At 36.1% G+C, this 27,757-nt stretch overlaps 1 protein-coding gene across 2 annotated transcripts in view; it reads right to left on the reverse strand.

Moving 5' to 3' along the window:
• The window catches only part of INTS7 (integrator complex subunit 7), a 99,723-nt gene that overhangs the window by 59,980 nt on the left and 11,986 nt on the right, over positions 1 to 27,757 (reverse strand). The window contains exons 2-6 of one of the 2 annotated variants that reach the window (XM_028125826.1): positions 24,543 to 24,623; positions 22,184 to 22,321; positions 15,684 to 15,730; positions 11,997 to 12,196; positions 11,397 to 11,519 (exon numbers count right to left, since the gene is read on the reverse strand). In XM_028125826.1, coding sequence (XP_027981627.1) covers positions 11,397 to 11,519; positions 11,997 to 12,196; positions 15,684 to 15,730; positions 22,184 to 22,321; positions 24,543 to 24,616 — 582 coding nt within the window. In that variant the 5' untranslated portion in view covers positions 24,617 to 24,623. The remainder of the gene's footprint in view (positions 1 to 11,396; positions 11,520 to 11,996; positions 12,197 to 15,683; positions 15,731 to 22,183; positions 22,322 to 24,542; positions 24,624 to 27,757) is intronic. The other variant, XM_028125825.2, reaches the window with a different exon arrangement.

The raw sequence follows: 27,757 nt of genomic DNA on the forward strand, positions 1-27,757 counted from the left end.
ACCAGTAAAAGTAGCAATGAAAAAGACACAATTGGCTCTTAAAATTCCAAAACTCAAAAATCAATCAGTGGTGGATAAGACTGGTTGAGAGGAAGGAAGGAAGGAAAGATAAAAGGAGGAAACCTTAGAAGAAAAAGAATTACTCTTGGTAACTGGGAGTTAAATTCAAATTTGAAATCAAAACTATTATCTTGTAAAGGTTTTATCATTAGCACTGTTTTCTTCTGCTCTATTTCAATATTTTCAAAAATACATCTAGGCTCTAGTAATGATTATTTGACCACATCTATTTAAATAAAATCAATACGCTCAGGTTTCAGGCACATGAAAAAATTCTTTGTGAGATAGACAAATATTAAAAAATATTTTTTTTCAATTAGAATTAACCAAAGAAAAAAGTTACAGGAAAGATAAATCAGAATAAAAAACTCAAGAGAAGATGGGGTTTAATGAAGAAATTAGTAAGCTGTGAAATCAACAAAACATTTAACATTTAAGTCACCGTTAATGTGGTTGTAAAGTTCAGTACATATATTATGAAAAAATTTATTACAAAAAAAGAAACCACTGCATAGCATAAAAAAAAAGACAACTGATCATCAAACTGCAGATTATTTTAGTAAGACATAGGGGGAAAGTGGAGTGACAGGCAGAAGAGGAGAATTCAGACCTACTAACACTTGTGACATTTCAAAGACCACACTTTTCATTTTTAATAGAGATACACAAGCTCTTAGATTAATATATATTGAGTATAGAGAAGTAAAAAAAAAGTAAAAAAAAGTTTAATTAGCATATAAAAATCTTTTTAATTTACTAGAGAATAAAAGAAGAAAACAAGGTAACAAAGGGAAGTAATGAAAGAAAGGAAACAAAAAGAATGTATAAAAACAGCATAAAGATGGAAGAAGTTAAGTAAAAACCCTCAGGTATATCAGTAAATGCAAATAAGCTATGTACACTATTTAAAAAGACTCAGATTAAGTCTAAGGACATAAATCTAACTGGATGCTATTTTATAAGGATGAAACCTAAATGACAGATAAAGGTTAAGGATAATAAAACTGGCAGACCTAGTAAATAATGCAAACAAAAATAAACAAGTAGCAATGTCAATGATACATAAAGAATCTGAGGCAAAGAGCTTAAAATAGAAGACAGGATTCCTTCATATTAGTTAGAGTTCTATTGTGCAACCAGAGAGCATTAGGATTTGACACAAACTGGTGCGAGATGCTAATAAATAACAAAACTTCATAGATCAAAAAGAGAAAAAAACTAATTTAAGATGGTATACTTGAGTACTATCATCAGTACAGTAGATTCAATATAGCTTTCAATACATACACATACTATGTAACATATTATATACTATATATTTATCTACATATTACATTACATAAAACATACTTGATATAATCATATAGAAAATATACCTTCTTTTCAAATCCTTCAAACTATAGCTGACCTTTGAACTATAGTTGACCTGTGAACTACACAGGGGTTGGGGTGCCAACTCCCTGCACAGTCAAAAGTCTGTATATAAACTTCCCCCAAAACTTAATTACTAATAGCTTACTGCTGACTGGACGCCTTACCGGTTAAAAATAAACAGTTGGTTAACACATATTTTGTAGGTTATATGTATAACATACTTAAAATAGATGAAGCCAGAGAAAGGAAAGTGTTACTAAGAAAATCATAAGGAAAATACATTTGCAGCATTGTACTGTATTTATTAGAAAAAAAAACTCCATGTAGAAGTGGATCCATGCAGTTCAAACACATGTTGTTCAAAGGTCAACTGTATTTATAAGAAGTGATCCTATACTGGGCCACAAAGAAACTTTAAAATTAGAAATTAGTAACAAAAGGCTGGCAACAACAAAAATTCCATGAATTAAAAAAACTAATCACTTCAAAAATAGAAATTTCCAGTTACAAGATAAATAAGTACTAGGGATGTAATGTACAACATGGTGACTACAGTTAACGCTATGTGATGTATAGGAAAGTTAAGAGAGTGAATCATAGGAGTTCCCACCGTACGAAAAATTTTTCTCTTTTTATTGTATCTATATGATGACAGATGCTAACTAAGCTTACTGCAGCAGTCATTTCACAATAAATATAAATCAAACCATTATGCTGTATTCCTTAAACTTATACACTGATGTATATCAATTACATCTCAATAAAACTGGAAAAGTATATGAATAAAGAAGAAAAAATTAATTTCAGGGTCAAAGAAGAAATCAAAATTGCTCTTCTGGAAATTAAAAAAACAATCATTTGTAATACTGCTAACAACCTTGAAATACTTAGGAATAAATCTAACAGAATGTGTACAAGAGTTGTATGCTGAACAGTAAAAACTGCTGATGAGAAACTGAGGAAGACCTAAATACATGGAGATATATACAATGTTCATGGATCAGAAAACTCAATACTATTAGGATGTCAGTTTTTTCCAAATTGATCTATAGATACAAATACCAAACAAAATTCTAGAAAGCTTTTTTGCAGAAGCTAACAAACTAATTCTAAACTTTGTAGAAAAGGCAAAAAACCTAGAACATGCAAAATAATTTTGATAAATACAAAGGTAGAGGACTCACACTATCTGATTCCAACACTTACTATAAACCTACAGTCATCAAGACAGTGTGCTACTGGGGCACACCTGGCTGGCTCAGTCAGAGGAGCGTGCTGACTCTTGTTCTCGGCGTTGTGAGTTAGAGCCCTACGTTGGGTGTAGAGATTACTTAAAAAAAAAAAAAGTGTGTTATTCATTTGAGGATAGACACACAGACGAAAGAAACAACAGAAATCAGAAACAGACTTACATAGATATGGTCAAATGATTGTCAACAAGGATGCTAAGGTATTTCAATGAAGGAAGGACAGTCTTTTCAACAAACGGTGCTGGAACAACTGGCTATCTAAATACACCTCAATCCCTACCTTGTACTATATACAAGAGTCAACTCAAAATGGATCACAAAGAGTTGAATATAAAACCACAACTATAAAACTTCTAGAAGAAAACACATGGCAAAATCTTGTGACCTGGGGTTCAGTAAAGATTTCCTAGATAAAACACAAAAAATACACCCTAAAAGAGGAAAAAATAAATAAACTAAATTTCATCAAAGTATAAAAATAGGAAATGCTTGCAAAATACACAGCTGATAAAGTATTTGTATCCAGAATATATAAAGAACACAGTAACAAGAAGACAACCCCCCCCAAAAAAATGCATAAAATATTAGAATAAGCACTTCACCGATGAGACACAGATGATCACATATAGATGAGATATAAATGACAATTAGGGAAATGCAAATTAAAACCATGATGAGATATCACAATACACCTATTAAAATGGCTAAAATTACAAAGTCATATAACAGAAAGTGCTAGTAAACCAGAGAACTAGAACTCTTATACACGGCTGGTAAGTGTGTAAAATGGTACAGTCATTATGGAAAACAGTTTGGCAGTTTCTTACAAAGTTAATAATACATTTACCATACAACACAGCAATTCAACTCCTACATATTGACCTAAGAAATGTCTCCAAGAGACCTGTACAATAGTAGCTTGATTTATAATATCAAAAACTGGAAACAATCCAAGTGTCCACCAACTTATGAATGAATAAATAAAACTGTGGCATGTCCATACACTGGGATACTACTTCTCAATAAAAAGGAATGAATTACTGCTTAATGCACCACGGATGAATATCAAAGAATTATGCAAAGTAAAAGAAGTCAGACTCAAAAGGCGACATACTGTATGATTTCATTTATATTCTAGAAAGGCAAAATTATAGGGACAGAAATCAGACTGGTGATTGTGAGACTGACTACAGAGGAGCCTGAAGGAATACAGACATTTTCCTCACTCCAAAAGTGAGGAAAGTGTCCCACATCTCATTTGTGGTGGTGGTTACACAAGTATAGACATTTATTAGAACTCACTGACCAGTATACCTAGAAAGATTTCTGTAAACAAATTATACTACAATAAATCTGACTTTTAAAAATGCATTTCAGGGGCGCCTGGGTGGCTCAGTTGGTTAAGCGTCTGCCTTCGGCTCAGGTCATGATCCCAGGGTCCTGGGATTGAGCCCTGCATCGGGCTCCCTGCTCAGTGGGCAGTCTGCTTCTCCCCCTCCTTTCTGCTTGTGCTCTCTCTACCTCTGTCTCTCTCAAATAAATATTTTTTTAAAATGCATTTCAAATTAAGGGCAATGAGAGCACTAGAAGACATAATTTATGGAAAGTGGGCATCTGCACTGAGGGGAAAATTAATAGCCTTAAGTGTTTTCATTATTAAACAAGAATAAAAATAAATGTTCCAAGTACTTAAAAAAGACAAGAAAGCCATGCTTCTGCAAAGTCTAATTGAGAAAAGGGGGATATAAACACTAACAGTAAGAAAAAAATAAAAATAAAGATAAAATTTCAAACACAAAAATACCAAAAATTATAAAGTTTCTCGATACTGATACTAATGAATCTGAGAAGTGAATTAAATGGAAAATATTATCAAAACTGGTTCAAGAAGAGGTAGAAAACTTTAACAGGGCAACATCCATGTAAGTAATTGGAAATATTCTCAAAATACTATCCCTGGAGAAAGTTCCAGGTTCAGATGGACTTATAACACCTTTTAAGCAATATCTTTAGGAGACAGAAAATTTCGATGTCATAGCTATTCACCATTCCAGAGCATAGAAAGAGAAAGCTCCCAATTCATTTTATTAAGACGGCACAACCCCAACCCTACAATCTGCCAATGTATACAAGAAGGAAAACTGTAGAATAATGTTACCTTTAATTAGAGCTACTCTTAAAAAAGCATTTTTATGTATATGCCAGACACCATATATATATACACGGCTTCACCCAAAAATCTTAACTATCTGGCAGTCCTCTATTTCCCTAGTCTAATGGTATTTCTATGTTTCTTTAAATTCTTCCCATGAAAAAACAAAAAGCAAACAGACAACATATACTTTAGCAGTACAATTTCAATTCTTTGCTCTTTTAAAGTAGAATTCCTTTATTTTTTATTTATTAGTTTTTATTTAAATTCCAGTTAGTTAACATACAGTGTAATATTAGTTTCAGGTGTACAATTTAGTGATTCAAGACTTCCATACATGACCCAGTGCTCATCACAGCAAGTACACTCCTTAATCCCTATCACCTATTCAACCCAACCCTACCCACCCCCACCTACTCCCTGGTAACCATCAGTTTTGTTTTGGTTTTTTTTTTTTCAAAGATTTTACTTATTTATTTCTGAGAGACAGAGAAGAGAGAGCGAACACAAGTCACGGGGTATGGGGGGGGGGAAGAGGCAGAGGAAGAGAGAGAAGCAGAATCCCTGCTTATTAACAGGAAGCCTGACACAGGCCCCATCCCAGGACCCTGAGATCATGACCTGAGCTGAAGGCAGATGCTTAACTGGCTGAGCCACCCAGGCGCCCCCATCAGTTTGTTCTTTATAGTTAAGAGTGTTTCTTGATTTGCCTCTCCCCTTTTCCCCCCCGCATGATCATTTGTTTTGTTTCTTAAATTCCACATGAGTGAAATCATATATTTGTCTTTCTCTGACTGACTTATGTTGTAAAGCAGAACTCCTTTGAAAACACTTTCTATATTTACTGTCTCTGATATTTCTCCTGTTTTTCCAATCACTCTTGTACTCACAATATTCCAATAAAATTGTTTTCATGCAGGTCATCAACGACTTCACTTTGCTAAATGCAAAGGCGAATTATCAGTCCTCATCTCTTGGAGAATACAAATACAGGTCAGTATCTCACACAGTGGACTACAGCCAACTTCCTATAAAACTATCTGGGCTTATCTCCTACTTCACTGGCTGCTTCTTATCAGGCTGTTTTGCTGGTTATTTCTCATTTCATCATTGCCTGAATCTTCTCATTTATTCTCTCTCCTTAGGTAACTCATCCAGTCTCATGATTTTAAATACCATCTATAAACTGATGACTCTCATATTTACAACTTCATCTAGATCTGTTCATTAAACTCCAACTCCTTGACACCTCCACTTGGATGTCTGACACCGTAAACTTTATTTGGTCAGAACTGTACTCCTGATCCTCAAAAAATAAGCCTCCCAGAGTCTTACCCATTCCAAGTAAATTTGTTGAAGCCAAAACCCTTGAATCATCCTTTCTTTCTCTTATACTCTATAAATAATTTGCCAGTAAATCTGTCAGCTTTGCCTTTAAAATATATCCAGAATATTACCACTTCTCCCTGCTGTCTTCACTGCTCCCCCAGGTTCAGAGAGCCATAGTATTTTCTAATTGGAATGTTTATATAGTCACCTCCTAAATGTTTTTCCCTGCTTCTGCCCTTATGTCCCTAAAATCTAGTCTCAGTACACCTAAGTCAGAGAGAATCTTTTAGAATAAGTATGCTAATGTCCCCTGCCCCTCAGACCCCCAATCCCTAGTAAGCACTATTTTACTCTGTTTTTATAAGTTCGGCCTTTTCAGATTCCACAAGTAAGTGATATCATACAGTATTTGTCTTTCTCTGTCTGACTTGGGATGGGGGGGTAGGACAGATGTTTAAGGGTACAAACTTACAAGTAGTAAGTCCTGGAGATCTAATGTATAGTATAGTGAATATGGACAACAATATTGTATGATAACCATCAAACTTGCTAAGACTCTAGAACTTAATTATTCCAACCATTAAAATTAAGAAATGATAATTACACAATGTGATGGGGTACTAATTATCACTACAATGGCAATCATATTATAATATATGTCTCATATCAACATGCTGTACACAGTATTATATGTCAAATATATTTCAATTAAGAAAGAATAATGGCCTGTGCTAATGTCCTTACAAAGGACTCACAGGCCCTAAATGATCTGCAACACGCTCTATCCATCCTACAGCATCTCTGACTCAGCCCCCCATACTTATAGTCACAGTGACCTCACACTCATGAATGCTCTCACCTCAGGACATTTCTTGCTGTTCTCTCTGCTGGTAATGCTCTTCTTTCAGAGGCTCATGAAGTTGGTGGTCCCTCCTTTAGGTCCTTGATCAAGTGCCAACTTCTTTTTTTTTTTTTTTTTAAAGATTTATTTATTTATTTATTTGAGAGGGAGAATGAGATAGAGAGAGAGAGCATGAGAGGGGGCAGGGTCAGAGGGAGAAGCAGACTCCCCGCTGAGCAGGGAGCCCGATGCGGGACTCGATCCCGGGACTCCAGGATCATGACCTGAGCCGAAAGCAGTCGCTTAGCCAACTGAGCCACCCAGGCGCCCTCAAGTGCCAACTTCTTAGTGAGAGCTTCCCTGGCCACCCTACGCAACACTGCAACCTATACTGCACACTCACTAATCCTCTTCCTTGACTTTTGCTCCACAGCATGTATCACTACCCGGCCTCTCCACCCGGCAGAAGCAAATCCAAACCTTCTATAGAGAAATTCTTCAGAGAATTCCCACATACACTTTTCCAAGGAAAATGAGGAGCTCAAGGTGAAAAACAGCCAAGTATATAAGGAAAAAGAGTACTACAAAAGAGGGCCAATAGAAATCGAGAGCAGAGACATATCTGGAGAGACTTTAGATAAGCTGGAGAAATAATTATTGAACTGAAACAGGAGAAATTATTCACAACACAGCACAAAGAGATAAAGAGATGGAAAAAAGAATATAAGGTACATGGGGGACTGACAGAAGGGCTAATATGTATTTAAGTGGAGATCCAGAAGGAAAGGCAGTATCTGAAAAAACTATGGCTGACAATTCCCAGAACTGCTGAAAAGCACCAATCTTACGATTCAAGAAAATCAATAGTCTACACAGTTTAAATAGAAATCTATAATCAGATGGTTCATAGTACAGAACGTCAAATTAAAGAGACATTTTAAAGCAGGAAAAAAAATTCTTTCAAAAGAGTACTGCTATTCTCAGCAGTAATAATGGAAATCAGTAGACAGTAGAATGGTAGCCTCGATGTCCTGGGCATTCCACTCCCAGAGAAAGTGTCTTTCAAGGTTGAGGGCAAAATGAAGACATTTTAAGACAATACTGGGAGAGCCTACCACCATAGACCCTCACTAAAGGACTTTCCAAAGACAGAAGAAAAAGTATCCCAGAGAGAAAGCCTGAGATGCAAGAAGAGCAAAAAGAGTGGAAGGTCCCAACGATCATGAATTTATAAAACAACAAAATTGTTTGATAAGATAGAATTAAGACACATGATAACAATGCATTAAGTTTAGAGGAATATAGATGAGTAGTGTATTGTAAGGTCTTTGCAGCAGAACTGACATAGGACAAAACTGAAACATAGATGCATTAAAGAGGGGTACCTGGGTGGCTCAGTCACTAAGTGTCTGCCTTCAGCTCAGGTCATGATCCCAGGGTCCTGGGATCGAGCCCCACATCGGGCTCCCTGCTCGGCAGGAAGCCTGCTTCTCCCTCTCCACTTCCCCTACTTGTGTTCCCTCTCTTGCTGTCTCTAAAAAAAATCTTTAAGATTTAAAAAAAAAAAAAAATTTAAGAAAATAAAAGATGCATTAAAGAAAGACAAAGTAAAACGATGATAATCTTTTTCTCTTTTTCAAGATTTTATTTATTTGAGAGAAAGAGAGAGAGCATGAGCGGGGGGAGACGCAGAGGGAGCAGACTCCCTGCCGAGCAGGAAGTCTGATGTGGGGCTTGATCCCAGGACACCAAGACCATGACCTGAGCCGAAGGCAGATGTTTAACCGACTGAGCCACCCAGGTGCCCCTAAAACGATAATAATCTATCACATAGACACATCCAGGAGAAAACTGAAGTAGCTACATTAACATCAGACAAAAGAGAGATGCAGTACAGAGATCTAAAGAAATGAAAAGATATAGCATGTTCATGCATTAGAAGACTTAACAGTGTTGGGGCGCCTGGGTGGCTCAGTTGTTAAGCGTCTGCCTTCAGCTCAGGTCATGATCCCAGTGTCCTGGGATCGAGCCCCTGCTCCACGGGAAGACTGCTTCTCTCTCTCCCTCTCCCACTCCCCCTGCTTGTGTTCCCTCTCTCACTGTGTCTCTGTCAAAAAAATAAATAAAATCTTAAAAAAAAAAAAAGACTTAACAGTGTAAAAATATCAACTTGTTACAAACTGATTCTTCCATTCAATGGAATCCCAATGAAATTATCAACTTTTTTTAAAAGTGAAACTTGATCAGCTCCTTCTGAAATTTATATAGAATGTCAATGGTCAATAAAGTACAAGTATCCAGAATATACAAAGAATGACTACAAATCAATAGAAAAATAAGACTTGAATAGCCATGTCACAAAAAAAGAAATCCAAATGGTCAATAAACACATTAAAAGGATGTTCAAAAAAAAGGATGTTCAACTTCTTTAGTAATCAAGGAAATAGAAATTAAAACTACAACTTCTAAACTGGTAAAAATGTAATCTAAGGATGTAGAGATCAACAGGCATTCTCTATTTAGAATGTAAACTTGTTCAATCACTTTGGAACACAGTTTGACATTACCTGGTAAAGCTGAAAATATACATATTCTGTACGTCAGCAATTTCACTCTTAAGTATATAAAGAAACTCCTGCACATAGCACCTAAGTGCCAGGAGATAAACTGAAGAATGCTCATAGCAGCGTTGTTTGCAAGAGATGCAAGTTGGAAAAAACCTATCGGTAGCAAGTAAACTGTGGTCCATTCCATATAATAATGGAATACTACACAGCAATTAAAGGAAAAAACATGCAACCACATGTATGAGTCTCATCATTATAACGTTAAGCACAAGAATAAAAACAAAAAGTAAACATTAATTTTTAAGGAAACATATATAGGTAGTAAAACAGTAAAGAGTGAAAAAGCGATCATCACAGAAGTCAAAATAGTAGTTTCCTTTGGGTTGGCTTTACGATTCTGATCAGGGAGGACCGTGCCAAGGAAGGTGGCAGGCTTCTGTGAGCCTGCGGTGTTGTTCTGCTTCTAGCTGGATGGTGGCTACTTTGTTTTCATTTACAATTATTTAAACTATTAAATATTTATTTTACATACTTTCATGTGTATGTGATCTCTCATACAGAAAGGAGAAAATGAGAAGGGAGTGCCTTCACCAGGTCTGGTTCCCTTTGGTGGCTGACTACATTCTCTTCTCGGAAAGACAGTATTATTTAGTAGAAAAAGCATTAGAGGACAGAGCTCTCTTAATTAAAATCTTAATTAAGTCCTCTTAGGAAGCTCTCTTAAGCACAGTAAATCTCTCTGAACCCTAATTTGTTCATCTACTATAAATGCAAATACTAACAACTGCCCTTATCTCTTGGGATATTTGTGACTATCAATCACAATATACTGAAGAGTGTTGTTTAGAAAATTGCAAACAAAAAACCAATTAACACAGCAGCTTAATTTCATAATCTGAAATTCAAAGGTTTTTGTTGCACGGTAGCTACGATGACACTAAGAGGTAATAAAATCCATGAAAATAAAGGTCAAATTCTAACAATCTTCCATTTCACTTTAAACAGCATTTTTTAGAAAACGGTACATCTGTTAACAGTAATGAATAAACAAATAGGTTCCGTTTTGAGAAAGAACAAATATAAAACATTAACTTAACCTAAAAAAATGCTGTAAAAGATGCCACATTAAAAGTCTAGAGATTGAGGGGCGCCTGGGTGGCTCAGCCGTTAAGCGTCTGCCTTCGGCTCAGGTCATGTTCCCAGGGTCCTGGGACCGAGCCCCGCATCGGGCTCCCTGCTCCGCAGGAAGCCTGCTTCTCCCTCTCCCACTCCCTCTGCTTGTGTTCCCTCTCTTGCTGTGTCTCTCTCTGTCAAATAAATAAATAAAACCTTAAAAAAAAAAAAGTGTAGAGATTGAGACCTGCTCTTGTATTTACAAAAGAAAACTTAAGAATGTCTTTCCTCTCCATGAAAAGGAAAAATATACTTTGCTGAGTTACGCTTGTAGCACTTTCTCCCTAATAAATCACAGTCAACACCAACTGTTCTCCCTGAAGTGAGTAAAGGAGACTGAAATTAAATAAATGATTTCATTGGGCTTCTCAATCAGCCTTAGTGCTGCTACGGGAAAATTCACAAGAAATTGAGAGGCAAGTCTAACTCACTAAAAGAACCTGAAACATGAAAGGATAAAGGTTTTATGTATTTACTTTGCCACTTGAAAAAACAACATCTGCCACAAATATCAACAATACCCTTAAATTTTTTTCATATTCAAACATTTAAAAGATGACAAAGATGATACAAAAATGTGAAGTAAAGTGATTTTTTACAATGTTGCATTATTTTTCTCTATAAAATATTAATGTTCAAAGTTTACATACCTGAATGTTTTCCCTACTCCAAGTGTGTGGTGTTTTATTGGCAAGTAATTTCAGATCTTGAATAGTAAGTCTCTTTACTGCTTTCCTAGGGTCATTCTTCAAATACTGCAATAGAAGCTGAATCTATGAAAGAAATAAGTCATTCGTGAACAATACTGTCACTGAAATTACCACGTATAGTATAATTTAGTCAAATTTTTAGAGTTGAGACAGAACTCACTTCCAATTGCAGCCCAGTCACTTATTAGCTATGTGTTCATGTTTGGGCCACTTTCTTGTCATTCACAAAAATATACTTATCCCTCAACTTGTAAGGTTCTAGCGTGGGACCCGGCTCTGAATATTCAACTCTTTCTTCTCTCTCCTGCCAACCCCATACTGCCATGTACCCCCACCTCCACGCCATGTTCCTAAAAGGCTCCCAAGAATTAGGACTGTGAATACAGAAAAGAAAAAAGCAGGCAAAAGGAAATGAAAGTGATCTTTATCCGAGAAGGGACCTTAATATCATCAAAACTTATGATTATTATTTTTTTTTTAGTTTATACTTAATATGCAAGTTTACTGAAAAAAAGGCAGTTTAAAGAAAATTGAAATTACCTGCTTAGGTGTATCAACCAAAGATGAAGCTGCAAGCAAAGTAAAGGTGTGCAAAGAAACAATCACCATTTTGGTGGAGGGGTAGGATGTGACCAGCTGCTGTAAAAGCTGCCGTGCGCTGGACGCCAGGATCGCATCATGGTGCATGTGCTGGAGGATGGGGATCAACTTCAGTTTCAAGTCCACTGGTGTGGCTAAACCTGAACACAAAAGGAATCGTTAGGGACAGATTTCTGATGGTCATCCTTGATAATATTTCACATTTAAAAGTGATTCAATTAGGGCGCCTGGGTGGCTCAGTTGGTTAAGCATCTGCCTTCAGCTTAGGTCGTGATCCTAGGGGCCTGGGATCCAGCCCCGCATCAGGCTCCCTCCTCGGCAGGAAGTCTACCTCTCCCCCCTGCTCATGATCTCTCTCTCTCACTTTCTTTCAAATAAATAAACAAAATATTTTTTAAAAAAGTGATTCAATTAGCAAAATGACCATTTAAAAACAAATACTATGCTAATGTTATATTTATGACATTAAAGATAATTATACTGGAGCTAACCCAATTAAATTCTTTTTTTATCCAAAAGCATTTATTGTAACAGTTTTTCGGTGAGTATAAAGCTACATGCTGACAATAGAAAATGCCTTTAAAAGGCACAGTAGAAAGCAAAGTCGTATTTGCTGTCTATTCTTTCTCACAACATGCTAAAAAGATATATAAATTACAGGTACACATACACCTATGTACGCACATACTCAATGGCTACAATTTAATTATATTTACAATTTTAATTCCTTCAACATTAAGTCAAGATCTGGATGTGAATAGACTGTATGTGGAGGGGTTCTGAAGTTTTCTGAACTTTGGGTAGCAGTGCCCTTTTTTTTTTACTGCCTACACAGCCGGAACTCCATGAGGATTAACTCCAATGCATCTTCTGCTGTCAACACTGGAGCTACACAAACAAAATCTTTTCTTCTACAGCATGGCTTTGTGATGATAGAGAACAAAAAAACTGTCAATCATAATTTACTGCATATATGCCAAAAGCTAATTTATACTCTACAGAGCACTGTTTCGCCATTGTGAAGTAACTGTTAGTGTTAAAATATGAGAAGATTTCAGCATCCCGGGGTGGCTTACATCAACAAACTGCCTTGCTATTGGGCCTCTATTTAAGTCTGGCCAAAGCAGAGAGCCCCAGGAGATGAGAGGGAGAAAAATGACGTCAGAGTATTGACTCTCTCGTTTTCTCTCTGCAGTCATACATACCATGCTTATGTTATTAACATTTTGATCCTTAAGGTCCCAAATGCATCTGACACTGCTAACCATTCTGTCTTTGAAACTCTCTCCCAAAGGCATACTCCTCCTGGTTTTTGTCCTTCCTCTGGTTGGTCCTTCTCAATCTCTTCATATTCATCTGTTTTATCCACGCTTTAATTTCTGGTATTCCTTGGAGTTGGTAATAAATGGTAATAAATTTTCTTCTCACCCTCAATACCTTCCCTGAGTGAGGTGACATAATCCCATGGCTTCCATTATCAGCTATATGCTCAAGACCACCTCCTACCCCTCCACCCTGCCCCTGAACTTCGGATAACATAAATCCCATTACCTCCTGGTCACCTCCACTGGGATGTACAGTTAGAAGAGTCTGTACTTAGGGCCAAAGAGAGCTTCTGATCTTCACCACAAACCTGCCCCTCTAAAAATTTTTCCCATTTCAGTACATCACAGCCTCATCATTATAACTCCTCAGACCTTGGAGTCTTTCTTGACTCCCTTACTTCTCTCATACCCCACATCCAAATGTATTAGCAAATCCTTCAGGTTCTATCTTTAAAATATAACCCAAATCTGACTATGCCATTCTGCTTCCATTGCTATCACACTGGTCCACTTCCACCACCATCTCTAGACTGGATTATTACAAAAGTCTCCTAAGTATTCTCCCTAATAGGCTTTTCCCCATGGGAGACTCCTGTCTCCTATCCCTCCCCTCTTCCTCTGTAAATCTGTGCTCCACCCAGCAGTCCATGGAACTCCTTGTGTTTACAGACATTTTTACTGGTCTAGAGACACTCAAGAGGTTTTACTTTGCAGAAACACAAGCATCCTACTTTATTCCTCAAACTCCCCTGCCATTTCCGTATCTTGGGCTCCAGCCTTCCTCCACTTGCCCTCACTGCCACTCTTGTGCTTTATTCCCCCTCTTTCTCTTTCAACCCCCTAGTTCCTGTTCTTTTGCTTTAAATCTTTTTATAGATAAAACTTAAGAAACAATAATGAATCTTAGGTGTATAAATTAATAGGTTTCTACATATCGGTATACTCAAATAACCATCACCCAATATACACAATACTCCAGCACCTTAGGAGACTTACCTATATAGCTTCCATCAATTCCCTTGCTATCTGCCCACCGTTTGGGGTTAGCCAGTGAAGAGCCCCAGCAGGGGATGGGAGGGAGAAGAAAGAGGTCAGAGTATTTATTCCCTGATCCCTCTCTACAGGGTCACATCAGGTCATATCACACTGAAGGTCAGTTTTTCAAACTGGCCCTCTTGACATGACTCCAGGTTTCTGGTAACCACTGCCTCTCCGCACCTTTGGGTATAGGACTACGTTATCCCCTACTGTTCACCCTGCCTACACCTTTGTAACTGTTCCTTCCTTCAACCCTCCTTGGATTATTTTAATTCGAGCATGACATCTATTTCCTGATGCAGTCTTGTCTGACAGAGCCAGGGTTCAATAAAAACTGCTCAGTGAATGAGGGCTGATGCTTCCTTTTAAGGACAGCTTTCTGCAGGAGAGCCCTTTGCTGGCAGTGGGGAAAAAAAAGGACAAAGGAAAGGAGGACAGGAGAAAGCTCAACCGCTGTATCGTGGTCTTCAAGTCATTTTAATGTGGCTCCATTTCCTCTTCTGTAAAACAGACATAATAGTGTTGCCTAGCCGAGTCTGCCAAGTTGCACAATTCACAGCAATGCCACGTGGAAAAATACAAAGAAGGTGGTGCTCTCCGAGCCGCGTAGTGCTGGAGCCGCAGGCCCCCTTCAGTGACTGGGACAGGAGTAGGTGAGGCCAGCACACATGAAGCAGGGCATGGAAGATGAGTTTCGAAAAGCCGGGCCTTGAAGGCTATGGTAAGGAATTTGGATCTGAGTTTAGCTGCAACTGGAAGACACTGGAGGAAAATTAAAAGAACATGGAGAGCGCCTCAGAGTTTCTGACAGCCCTCTGCTCTCCCAGATCAGAGTGCTCTTCCCCTAAATAACTGCAGTTCTCACACAAATATCACTTCGTTAGAGGCCGTCCTTCAACATATACAAAATATAAAGCGCCCCCTTCCCCCGTGGGGAGCAAACTACTCCGGGAATTCTTATCCTTCTTACCTTTTTCTCCATAGCAACTGTTATATCATATTTGTATTTGTCTATGGCCACCTCTCCCCCATTTCTGTCACTAGGATGTCGGCCGCACGAGGGCAAGGACCCCGTTTTGTTCACTACTGAATCCTAAGCACCCAGAACAGTGTGGGACATTTAGAAGATGCTTAACAAACATTATTTGAATGAATTAGTGAATGAATGGTGACAAGCACATAGTAAGTACTTAATGTTAAGAGCTATTAATATTAATATAAATCCCAGTAAGTCACTTCATAATACTGAATGAAGCATACATACCTTGAATCATTTCACTGATTTTGTTACAGATTCCTACAGCAAAATCCCTTTGGAAAGAGAGAACAGCAAAAACTTTAAAACCAAAAAAATTACATCTGCTTAAGTTTCCTAAGGACATAAACAGAGCACAATCAACACAGGAGAAACATTATACTTCAAATCGTAACTAATACTCCAAACGTCAGGTAGTGGGGGTGGGGTAAGAAATGCAACTGAAACCGAAATTCCCACCAGCAAATGGGCTTATGCCAAGACTGTTTCCAAGCGGTATTCAAGGCAAGATGTTCTGATTTATGGGTGCTGTTGCAGTTTGCATCACTGAGTGCCACTGTCTAAAAGATTCAAGGTCATTATCTCAGTCTACAATATTTTAGGATGTGCTTTTAAGAAAAGCTTTTAACACCTTAAGCTGATTATATAAGCAATAAAATACATTTCGAATATTCTAAATTTAAGAAAAATAGACTAAGTATGAAGTAGAAAAGCCAAGTAGGAGATATGGGCAGAATATTACCAAAAGCCAAACTATTTAAAGTTGGCCATTGTTTTTTTATATTATATATATTTAAAGTGTTTTCCCAAGGTGCTGCTTTTGATTCGGTCCCAATAAATATATCACTGAGTGCTGCAAAAGTTATTAATAACATGAACATTTGGGATAAGACATTACATCATATGTAAGGAAATATAATACAGATAATATGATCAAGCTTGGCTCACTTAGCCACAATGAATGATATGTAAGATAGGAGATACTTCCCCTCTGTAGTTCAATGGATGTCTACATAAAATATTTCCTGCCATTAAGGTATTATTTGCCATTTTCAATTCCATTCTCATAAGCGAATAGCATAGTTTTCCAGAGGCTATATGATGTATAATAACATCACCTCTTGACAGCTGTGCATTCTTGTGTTTCCTAGAATTTTCTAAGGTAGTAGGTTCAGGTTTAGTGTACAAATATGTTTTCTGAGATTAACTCAGTTCTCAATTCTTCTCCTGTGCTTTTACTATATTTGACTATATCTATTACTAACCCTGTAACATCATTATCATCCAACACATGGTTTTGGAATCCTGAAGTTTTCCTTATGCTTATAGAGAAACATATCAGGAAGTACACACTGCCATACTTTGCAATAAGATTTTGAAAGATTTTTCTAAAATTTTATCTAAAATTGCTTTTTTAGAATTGAACAATATTTTATTCCAAAATACAATAAAGTTTATTTGCAAAACATTTTTTTATACTTAAAAATGAATCACTGGCTTGACAAAGAGATTAGAAGACTCATTTTCTCAACCCACAGCTGTACTGTCTAGGTCTAAAGATGCTGAGAAAGGTAAAACTGACATATCAGAGAGTTTTCTAATTCATGGAAGAATCTATTCTAAAGAAAAGCAAAACCATAAATAAAAAAAATATGACTAAAGCTATCCTTCAATTTTTCAGATGTTAATAATTTAACTTATTGTGCCTTATGAAATAAGACATTTCAGAAAGTATTATGGTACCAGTTAACTTGAGGTTTCGTTTCAAGACTAATTATTGAGAATTAAAAAAAAAAAAAGACTGAGTATTTTAAATGTGCTCTTTAAAAGCAAACTATTGATTTTTAAACTAGAAATCATAACAGGGTAAGTTATCGTAACGCACTGGCTGGAGAAAGGCACATAAGCTAAGAAACGGCTGCAGCTGACAATGCTGAATACCTGGATGAAAAGTCAGTGCAAGACATCAAGCACTGCCACTTTTCAACACTGGAGTAACTTACCACATAAAAGATTTAGCTGCAAACATGAAAACTGAGTTAATAGTTCAACTGCAGAATTTTACCTCTACCTCACAAATGGAAAATCTACAGACATGGCTAGATGTGCTCTTTTGCTTGTATCAGCATCACCTAATCAGAAAACATCATCTTTTATGTGAATTCTCGGCAATAAACCGTATTTGTGCTGAAAATTTCAAAGCAAGTACCTTTTTTTTTTTTTTTAAATCTCATGATTTTCCTGGAACACCAATGTTGCTATCTTTACCACTGGTACCAAAGCAATGAGCAAAACTGCTGGTACCTTAGCAAGAACCAAGGCAGTGTCATCAACTGTCCCAGCAGCGACTGTATTCTTCACCCCTGTGCGCTCACATTAAACGGAAAGAAAGGAAGGAAGGAAGCCAGATGCACTTACAAATGTCCTTGATAAAACAGTGAAAATTACTAATTCTATTGAATTTCAACCCATGAGCAAGTATCTTTTTCATATTCTCTGACAAAACAGAAGCCACACATACGTACACAGCAGTTGTCTCCAGGAATAGTACCACTTAATTATTTGAGTTATGAGATGAACTAGACATTTTTTCATGAAACTTCATGGTTACTCAGACTTGGCTATTTGGCAGACATTTTCTCAAAAGATGAATAAATTGTCAATTCATGGAAAATAACTGGGCAAATATTTTTACCAATTTGAGTTTCTAAGCAAAAATTAGAATTTCAGAAAACTTGTATCTATCGCCATGAACTTGACAACTTAATATTTAAAGAATTTCTGGATGAGATCAGTGGCCAGTAACAAATGTGATCCTTTGATATGATACAATGAAATGGGTCAACATTTGGAAGACCTGCATAATGCAGTGAACCAATGTTTTCAAAAACGCCAACGCATTAATCATAAAACCATACATGGGTAAGAGATTCCAACAGATTTCAATGTAATATAGTACAAGTTCACTGATATGATTTTAGAGTCCACATTGCAATTAACCTTTAAGAAACCACCACTTGTCTAGTTTTGTATAACATCAAAGAAAAATACTCATAACTACCTATAAAGACTTTAAAAATATTCTTCTCTTTTCCAACTGTATATCTGTGTGAGGCTGGATTTGTTTCATATACTTTATGGTAACATACTGCAACAAAAATTTTGAATACAGAAACAGATATAAGAATCCAGCCAGACATGAAAGAGATTTGCGAAAATGTAAAAAAAAACCAATGCTACTCATCTCACAAAATTGTTTTGTTTTGGAAAACAACTATTCACAGAAGTATTTTTACATTAACATAGTTAGAGAATTGTTATTTTAAAAATGAACACGTATTTTTAAAATTTAGCCATTCAAATTTCTAATATTGTAAATATCAATCGATATAGTCCATGTAAACAAAAAAAGCTCTTTGAGGACCTCAATAATACTTGAAAAGTGTAAAGATACCAAATAGTCTGAAAACCACTTTTCTAAGATACCAGCTCCACATTTGATAAGAAAAAGTTAAGTTACAAATGTCTTTTAGGTGTAAGATAAGAGGTGTATCGGGCATGTATAGACAACTCATTCACATATCAGAGTGCTCTTATAGTTGTTATTCTTTCTTCTTATTCTTCCTCTAACTTGCTGCCTCTTCATCACTTGGTTTCAGCTCAAATGTCACCTCGTTAGAAAGGCCTTCCCTGATCACTCTACTTAAAGCAGCTCACTCAGGTCATTATCACAATGATGAAACTATATTATTTTTATCACAAAATTGTTTTATTTTTCCATAACATTAACACACATCTGAAACTATCTTGTGTTTACACAACAATAGGGCTTTTATCTTCTCTACCCCTGTATTCCTGGGTGCTGAGAATACTATCTGGACATGGTGGATATTCAATAAGTATTTCTTCAGTAACTATATAACTTTATACAACTCAAAATTTAAAAATCTGTTATGGGCCTTTAGGGCCAATAAACTGCAAATTAGAAGCCTGCAGTTTTCTTTCTTTCTTTCTTTTTTGCTAATAATATTTTTTTAAATTCTTAATGTCAATATTAAGAATGTATGTTAATATAGAGTCTCATATGGTAATAAGACTATAAACAGAATAATCAGATTTTCCAGCTTCCATCCATTCCACCCCTGCCCCCTCCAAAAGAGTCAGATCTGACAGCATTGGGCATACATTCCTGCACTGTCACAATCATCTGGGGCCAAGGAGTAAGCAGCCACCACTTTTAGGCTGCGAGTGTGCTGTTCAGTTCGGCACAGTGGCCGCTAGAGGGCACCTCTCTCACTAACAATGCTTCCCCAGTTTCTGAAGGTATTTGGGTTTCCAACTCCTGCTTTGTGACCCAGGGACTAGCTCTTTAAACATATAAAATCTTAACCTTTTTAAGAACAAGTTAGATGTGATTATTATAGTAGACAAAAGGAGAACAGTATTAAATTCTTAAGGTCTTATTTGGCCAGTTGCTCTAATTTAAGATTCCCAAAACTGACAGAGATACTAAGACAAAAACCCATCAGTATTGGTTGAGATACTTGATTTCAAGCCCGCTCACCACTTCAGTAGAAGAGGTAAGTGCTAATCTCAAAAAGATACAGTTCATTATACAACTAGTTAATTTTACACTCTGATACATTTTGATAGGCCCTTGAGCCTTTCCTATTGCACAAATTTGGTATTTTTAAATATCACAAATTATATCATACTGAAGCCTGGTATGTTAAAAACTGCTTCTATGTAAACCATTAATTTAAATGTTTATTAGTCAATAAATTCTATAAACAAAGAATCATGTTTCTATGGTACTTAGTTAACCTTTTCCAAAACAGATCAGAAATTCCACAGCTAATAAAATTAGCTTCTGATAATAACATAAGAGAAAACCTGAACCAAAAATGATTCTCATTAAAATAAATTATAATCACGAAATTACAAATTTATGATCTGAATTTAGAAACTAAATTTAGAAAACTATTTTTGGAGCTACAGGAAATGCAAGCTTACTCAGATAGATTATAAAGTACTGACACCTTGACAGTGGTAATCAGATAACTATTCACCAGATACAATTCCTAACCAATAAAAACAATTTTTAAAAAGTTCTCTCACCAGTAATGACTCTCAATAAGGAAAAAAATGCCAGTTCTCAAAAGCACAAATAGGACTGTATTTACTTAGATATTTCTCTTCCTCAATTACTGCCACACCTACTAATTTTGAGCAGTACATTAAAGACTACATGCTTTCTATTCTCCATTCTGCTTTTCCAATGAGTAATCCTGGGATTCTGAAGGTTTGATAGGAGCAGCTGAAGAGATGAATACGCATATAATTAAAATCCGAAGAGAGAAAGTTGGTGATAAACTGTTCCAAGTTTTATCCAAATTTAGCAGATTCTTAATGTAAATGCTATCTTTTTTAATTTTAAAAATAACATTCATCTGATTATAAAGCCCAAACTTGCTCCTGACAGTATAAACAGAAATTTATAAAAAGGAGAATAAAATATCATCTTATCACCCAGAGACAGTATTTTGATATATATCCTTTGTCTTTTTTGTTTTTCATCAATACAAATACCTGTTTCTTAAAAAATATATTCTGTAAAAGCTTATAAGCTATGACATAACCTGTTTCCAAATATACTTCTAAAATATATGTTAAAGAGCTGACATAATATTTCACTGTATGATCATATTTATCTAAGCACATTGGTTGGAAGTTAGGTTGCTACTAATTTGTTTTGTTTTGTTTTGTTTTTATAACACTACAACTAGCATCCTTGCAAATAAGTATCAGTACACGTTGCTGATTCCTCAGGATAAGTTCTCAGAAGTGGATTTTCTAGGTCCACTTGAGGGGGTAAAAGGATGAACATGTTTAAGGCAAATGCATACTACCAAAATGCCCTCCAGAAGGCAATGCTACTTTTGATTAAAGTCAATAAAAGGGATAATTTATATTTTTAGAGAGGGTAACCAAACAAGTCAAAGATAGTAACATAACCATCCATGGTCAGCACTGCATCCAAAGAAAAAAAAAATTGTTCTACAATATAGCAGTGTAGGATATGACATCACAAATAGGCTAGGGGCACCTGGGTGGCTCAGGCGTTAAGCGTCTGCCTTCCACTCAGGTCATAATCCCAGAGTCCTGGGATCGAGTCCCACATCAGGCTCCCTGATCAGCGGGAAGCCTGCTTCTTCCTCTCCCACTCCCCCTGCTCATGTTCCCTCTCTTGCTGTGTCTCTTTCTGTCAAATGAATAAATAAAATCTCAAAAAATAAACAAAACAAATAGGCTAAAACTGGTTTCAGCTCAAATTACTACCTTTGCCAAACGTACACAGCTCTAATGCCAAAAAGCTAACCTTGACAAGACAGTAAGAAAGCAGCAATTTAGCATTAGAACCATGTATGTTTGGGGAGGGTGCCTCAGTGGACAAAAATTCTGCTCCCCAATGAAGCCCTCCCTAACTATCGTAATCCATGCTGATCTGTGCTTCTGGAAATTCTTATTCCATGTGCAGTTAACGCCAACATACGTACTTAAGCATTCTGTTTTATGTAATGAAGTTCTGTTTCCCCAACATGATGTAAACCCTCTTAGGAAATACACCTTGCCATTTACATTGCTCTCTTAGTGTTTATGTATATTGATGAGTTATTCCTTCAAAACCTCTTCTTGGGAAGACAAATTATTAAAAGGCAGATGCTTACTTTGACTGTGCGGAGAAGTTTGCAGCAGCAAAAACAGCAGCTTCGACTTCTACGTTATCATGTGAGTCCAGACTCTGACGAATACTATGATGAGCATTCTTCCTCTCAGGAATTATTGATGCCAGGCTTCCTAACATCCTATAGAAACAGAGAGATCCAAAAAGAATAGAAATACAGTAAGCTAAAAATCAAGAGAGGAAGAAGAGAGGCAAAGCCAGATTGCCAAAATTAAAATTTGCAGATAATTCCTTAAATCTTGGGTTAGTAAAACATCAACTTTAGGAATCAAGCAGTGATTCAAATTCCAAACATTTTTCTACACTCTGATATGTCAGAAAAATTAACATGGCTTATCTAACATAAGCAAAATTGAAAATTATCATCCTGAAGTACCTCCCAGGTACCAAATAGAGCCCAGAAACTTCTGAATTATTAAAGCATCAAAATATCAATTTTCCAATGTTCTAGCAGTCCATTTTAGCAAAACATTTTTGCTACTAAGCAGATCCAGAAAGTAAAAAAGGTAAGACTCCCAGTCTTTTTTTCTACATCAGTAAATACTGATACCATGATTTTCAAATCTGTCTTCAGCATCAAGAGAACAGAAGTAGGGGCTCATTTCAGAATCTGCAAGGATGAGGAAGGTAGCAACTCGAGAAATGCAATCTACTTTATAATAAATTATAAATTTGGAAAAGGAAAGAAATCCATTGTTTGTAACATAAACTACATAAGATAAAGCTTGAAAGATTTTTTCACCAGAAAGGCATGGATTTTTTTTTTTAAAGATTTATTTTATTTTATTTATTTAAGAGAGAGAAAATGAGAGATAGCACGAGAGGGAAGAGGCTCAGAGGGAGAAGCAGACTCCCCGCCGAGCAGGGAGCCCGATGCGGGACTCAATCCCGGGACTCCAGGATCATGACCTGAGCCGAAGGCAATCGCTTAACCAACTGAGCCACCCAGGTGCCCAAGCTTAGAAAGGCATGGATTTTTGAAGGCTGTAAAATGCTGCAATAAACAAAACAGAGTTCCTACAGGACAACATTTCCCAAAGTCAGTGTTCTAAGTAACCTTCCAACTTGACATGTCACCACCTAAGTATCTTATGGAGATTTGATTGGACATAAGTATTAGAGTTTATACCAAACAAAATACTAAAATGGACTACCATATGTCAATTGTATTCAATTTGAAAATAAGGTTTTGAAATTAGAGGAGTTATTTTTCAAAAGAAATAAACAGCTTGTAATATATTTTATATAAAAAAAGATTGGGCTAATATCAACACATTTTGATTAAGTTTGTTACTATTTAAATATAAAAGGGCAAAAAAAGGCATAATGACCCATTGGTCATTACTTTCTGAAAATATTTCTGGTAATATTATAAATAATTTGTAGCACTACATTTCAAACACTATAAATACCTCCCAGCTTCTTCTTCCATTTGTTTCCATTAAGAAGTCTAAAGTAATGGGTAAAAAAAGAAAACATCTTTAAAATGTCATCTCTTCCGTGTCCTTTCTCCTCTTTAAGTTTGAATCATTCTGACTCTAAGAACTCGTGTTTGAGAGACATCACTTTTTGCTTTCCTTCATTAACCTTATTAATACATTCTTCCAGAAAACAAGCTCCTTGAGATCAGAGTTCCCACTTTAATCTATCTTCCTAAAAACACACAACAAACTTTCTATTCAATGGGTACTCAGAGTACTTAATGTTGATCTATCACTTATTAGCCACATCTTTTCTTTGTAGACTTTTTCTCCTTAACAGATTCGTTTTTCATCATGCTATTATAATGTTCCTCAATGAAAAATCATGTTCCTATTAAACACTAAGATCTTTCTGTAACACATCTTTTTCTTTACAAAAAAAAAAGTATTGTAGTCAAGTATTGCATGATAGAAGGAATGAATACATAATCACTTATATGCTTCATACCTTTTCAAAGACAGATTTTAATAGTCAGGTTCTTTACATTTCTATGGTAACCAAAAACTCTTTTTTTTGCACATGTTGCATTTTACCATATAAGAAATAAGCGAATCCATTAGGGCAGGTATTACTTTTCTCGCTTTACATCAAGGAAAGTGATTTATGAAATGTCAACTCATCAGAATGTGAGTTGGGACCAGAATAGTTCTCCCTATACATCCAGCCAAACTTCTCTTCAGTTGAGCAGGCTACTGCTTCCCAAATGGGATTTCAAAAAGCTGACATCTTTTTTCTTCTTAATTACAAAAGCACTTATGTTATTTCTCCCTTTTAAAAGCAGAATATTTTGAAAACCTCGTAGTTTATATAAACTAAAAGCAATGTACAGTGGTTGGTGACTATCTCAGAAGCACACTCACTTGGTTTCACACCGCCGGCATCTCGGCTGGTCTTGACGCTTACCCAGTTTGGAACTCTCTTTATTCTGAGGCATCTATTAACTTAGTTACAGACAGAAAATATAAGAAACGATAATGTTGAGATGTAACGTAAGGAAGAGCATAAAAATGGTAGTCATTCTGTTCATGGCTTTCAGGCCCTGAAAGAAGTTTCTATTTTTAAATATGATTTGTAAAGCGTATGTCTGATAAAGGACTGGTATTCCGAATATATAAAAAAATCCTACAATTCGGGCACCTAGGTGGCTCAGTTGGTTAAGCGACTGCCTTTGGCTCCGGTCATGATCCTGGAGTTCCGGGATTGAGTCCCACATCGGGCTCCCTGCTCAGCAAGGAGTCTGCTTCTCCCTCTGACCCTCTCCCTTCTCATGCTCTATCTCATTCTCTCTCTCAAATAAATAAAATCTTAAAAAAAAAAAAAGAAATCCTACAATTCTGTAATAAAGAGACAAGTAACGTAAAATCTAAACAATCTAATGAAAGAAAAGGGGCAAACAATTTGAACAGATCTTTTCAAAAAGAGAAGAACTGTCATCAAAAGGTATATGAGAAAGTGATCATTACCATCAGGGAAATGCAAATCAAAACCACTATACACCCCATCAGAATGGCTAAAATGAAGACTGATAACACCAAAGGTTGGCAAAAGGGTGAAGCAACCAGAGCTCACACACTGTTGGTCAGAATATAAAATGGTTAAGGGGCGCCTGGGTGGCTCAGTCGTTAAGCGTCTGCCTTTGGCTTAGGTCATGATCCCAGGGTCCTGGGATCGAGCCCCACATCAGGTTCCCTGCTCAGCGAGAAGCCTGCTTCTCCCTCTCCCATTCCCCCTGCTTGTGTTCCCTCTCTGTTTTTGTCAAATAAATAAATAAAATCTTTAAAAAAATAATAAAATAAAATGGTTAAAACCACTTTGGAAAAAAGGTCTGGCAGTTTCTTGTAAAATTAAATATATTCCTACCCCATGATTCAGCAATTTCACTCCTATGTATCTATTTGGCAGAAAGGGAAGCATGTTCACAAGTCTTGTATAAGAAGGTTCACAGCAACTTTATTTACAATAGCCCCAAAGTGGAAACAGCCTAGGTAGTCATCAGTAAGAAAATAAATAAGCTCACACACAATGGAAAACTACTCAGCAATAAAAAGAACGAAATTACTGACATACAAAATGGATTAACCTAAAAAACACTGAGTGAAAGAAGCCTTATGCAAAAGGATACCCACTGTATGAGCCCACTTACATGGAGTTTGAAAAAAGACACAAAATTTATCTATATAATGGGAAAAAGTCAGAAGAGTAGTAGCCTCTGGGGAGGTGGATGAAGGAACTGAGTAGAAAGTGCATAAGGGAATATTCTGGAGTAAGTTCTATATCCTGATAGTGGCTGGAATAAGTTGAAGCATCTATCAGTACTCAGTAAATTAACTAACATTTAAAGAACCAGATAACCCTGTGGGGCGCCTGAGTGGCTCAGTCGATTGAACACCTGACTCTTGATTTAGGCTTAGGTCATGATGTCATGGGTGGTGGGATCCAGCCCTACATGGAGCTCCACCTGGGCGGGGAGTCTGCTTGAGATTCTCTCCCTCTGCCCTTCCCTCTGCTTGTGTGCGTATGTGTGTGCACTCTTTCTCTCAAATAAATAAATAAATCTTAAACAAAGAAACAGATAACCCTATAAACAAACTGAACTCTACCTAATGATACACATGCCAAAGTATGCAGAGGGAAGTGTACTATCTGTAATTTATTATGAAATGCATTAGAAAAAAATTTTTGCTCTACTGTTAAAATTTATAATAAAATATTATTGGGGAAAAAAGGAACCTACTTTTTACTACATTTAGCCCCAAGTCAAATTTGTGATTTAAAAATTTTTATTGACAAATCATGCTTTTCTTACATAATTAAGGTAGTAAATGACATGGTGCCTATTACTTTTTTAATGGCAAAATTAGTTTTCTTTATACTTCTTAAAGATTGTGTTTTTAAAACTTTATAATATAATGTTAAATAATACACTAAACTAAAAATACTTTTTTACTCTAAGTCATTTTTTTGTATCATAAAAAAAATTTTAAGGCTATTCAAAAATGTTCTATTTTTGTGAGAAGGGTTTGATACTCTCATATTGTGTTGATACTAGAATTTTAGATTTGAGTTGTTATAAATATACTTTTTGGGTATTTAATATTTACTTTATAATTCTGCAAACTTCACACAATGATCTGATCACCCCTTATTCCTGATCTCCAAGCTTTTTCCTCTTCCTAAAGTAACTATTCCAAGAAACATGTTCCTATTTGGCAAAACCATCTAAGGTCTTGTATATCTAAGGATCTTATTAACTGTACTATTTATTTATTTATTAAATTTTATTTTTAAGTAATCTCTACACCAATGCGGGGCTTGAATTTATAACCCCAAGATCAAGAGTCACATGCTCCACCGACGGAGCAGGTCAGGCACCACGTACTATGTTTTAAATGGTAATTGGACTCCTTAACGTTCTTAGCTCACATTTCTTTTTTTTGTTTTTAAGATTTTATTTATTTGTCAGAGAAAGAAAGAGAGCAAGAGCACAAGCAGAGAGAGCAGCAGACAGAGGGAGAAGCAGACTCCCTGCTGAGCAAGGAGCCCGATGTGGACCGGATCCCAGACCCTGGGATGACCTGAGCTGAAGGCAGATGCCTAATCAAATGGGCCACCCAGGCTCCCCAACTCAAGTTTCTTTTAATATTTTTTTGCATCGTATTAATGTTGGAAAAATATAATTTCAATCTGATTTTTTTTCTTTAAAGTGCTCTTTCTAAATAAATAAATAAATAAATAAATAAAATTCTGGAAGCTTTCTACAAATCTCTGGTTTTACTGACAGTAACAGTTCTTCAGTGAAAAATTGTGGCAAAGCCCAGTTGTCATGACTTGGAAAGAGCAAGCATGCAAAATGAATGGTATATTCAAATATTAATCGATATTCTTCTCAAAACATTCAAACTAGCTCTAAATTATTTATAAAATCATTCCACTAGTTAAATTCTATTATTTCTTTTTTTAATTGTCTTCTGATAAAAAAGATAACCTACGCCTGTAGCAAATGATTCAAACATTGCAAAAATCACTCAGAAAACTCTTGTAATCCATAGCTCAATAACCCCTGCCAAAAATAATC

The sequence above is a fragment of the Eumetopias jubatus genome, unplaced genomic scaffold (assembly GCF_037043125.1).
Source record: "Eumetopias jubatus isolate StellerSeaLion01/CBP00866 unplaced genomic scaffold, mEumJub1_p1.0 scaffold_12, whole genome shotgun sequence".
Lineage (NCBI taxonomy): Eukaryota > Metazoa > Chordata > Mammalia > Carnivora > Otariidae > Eumetopias > Eumetopias jubatus.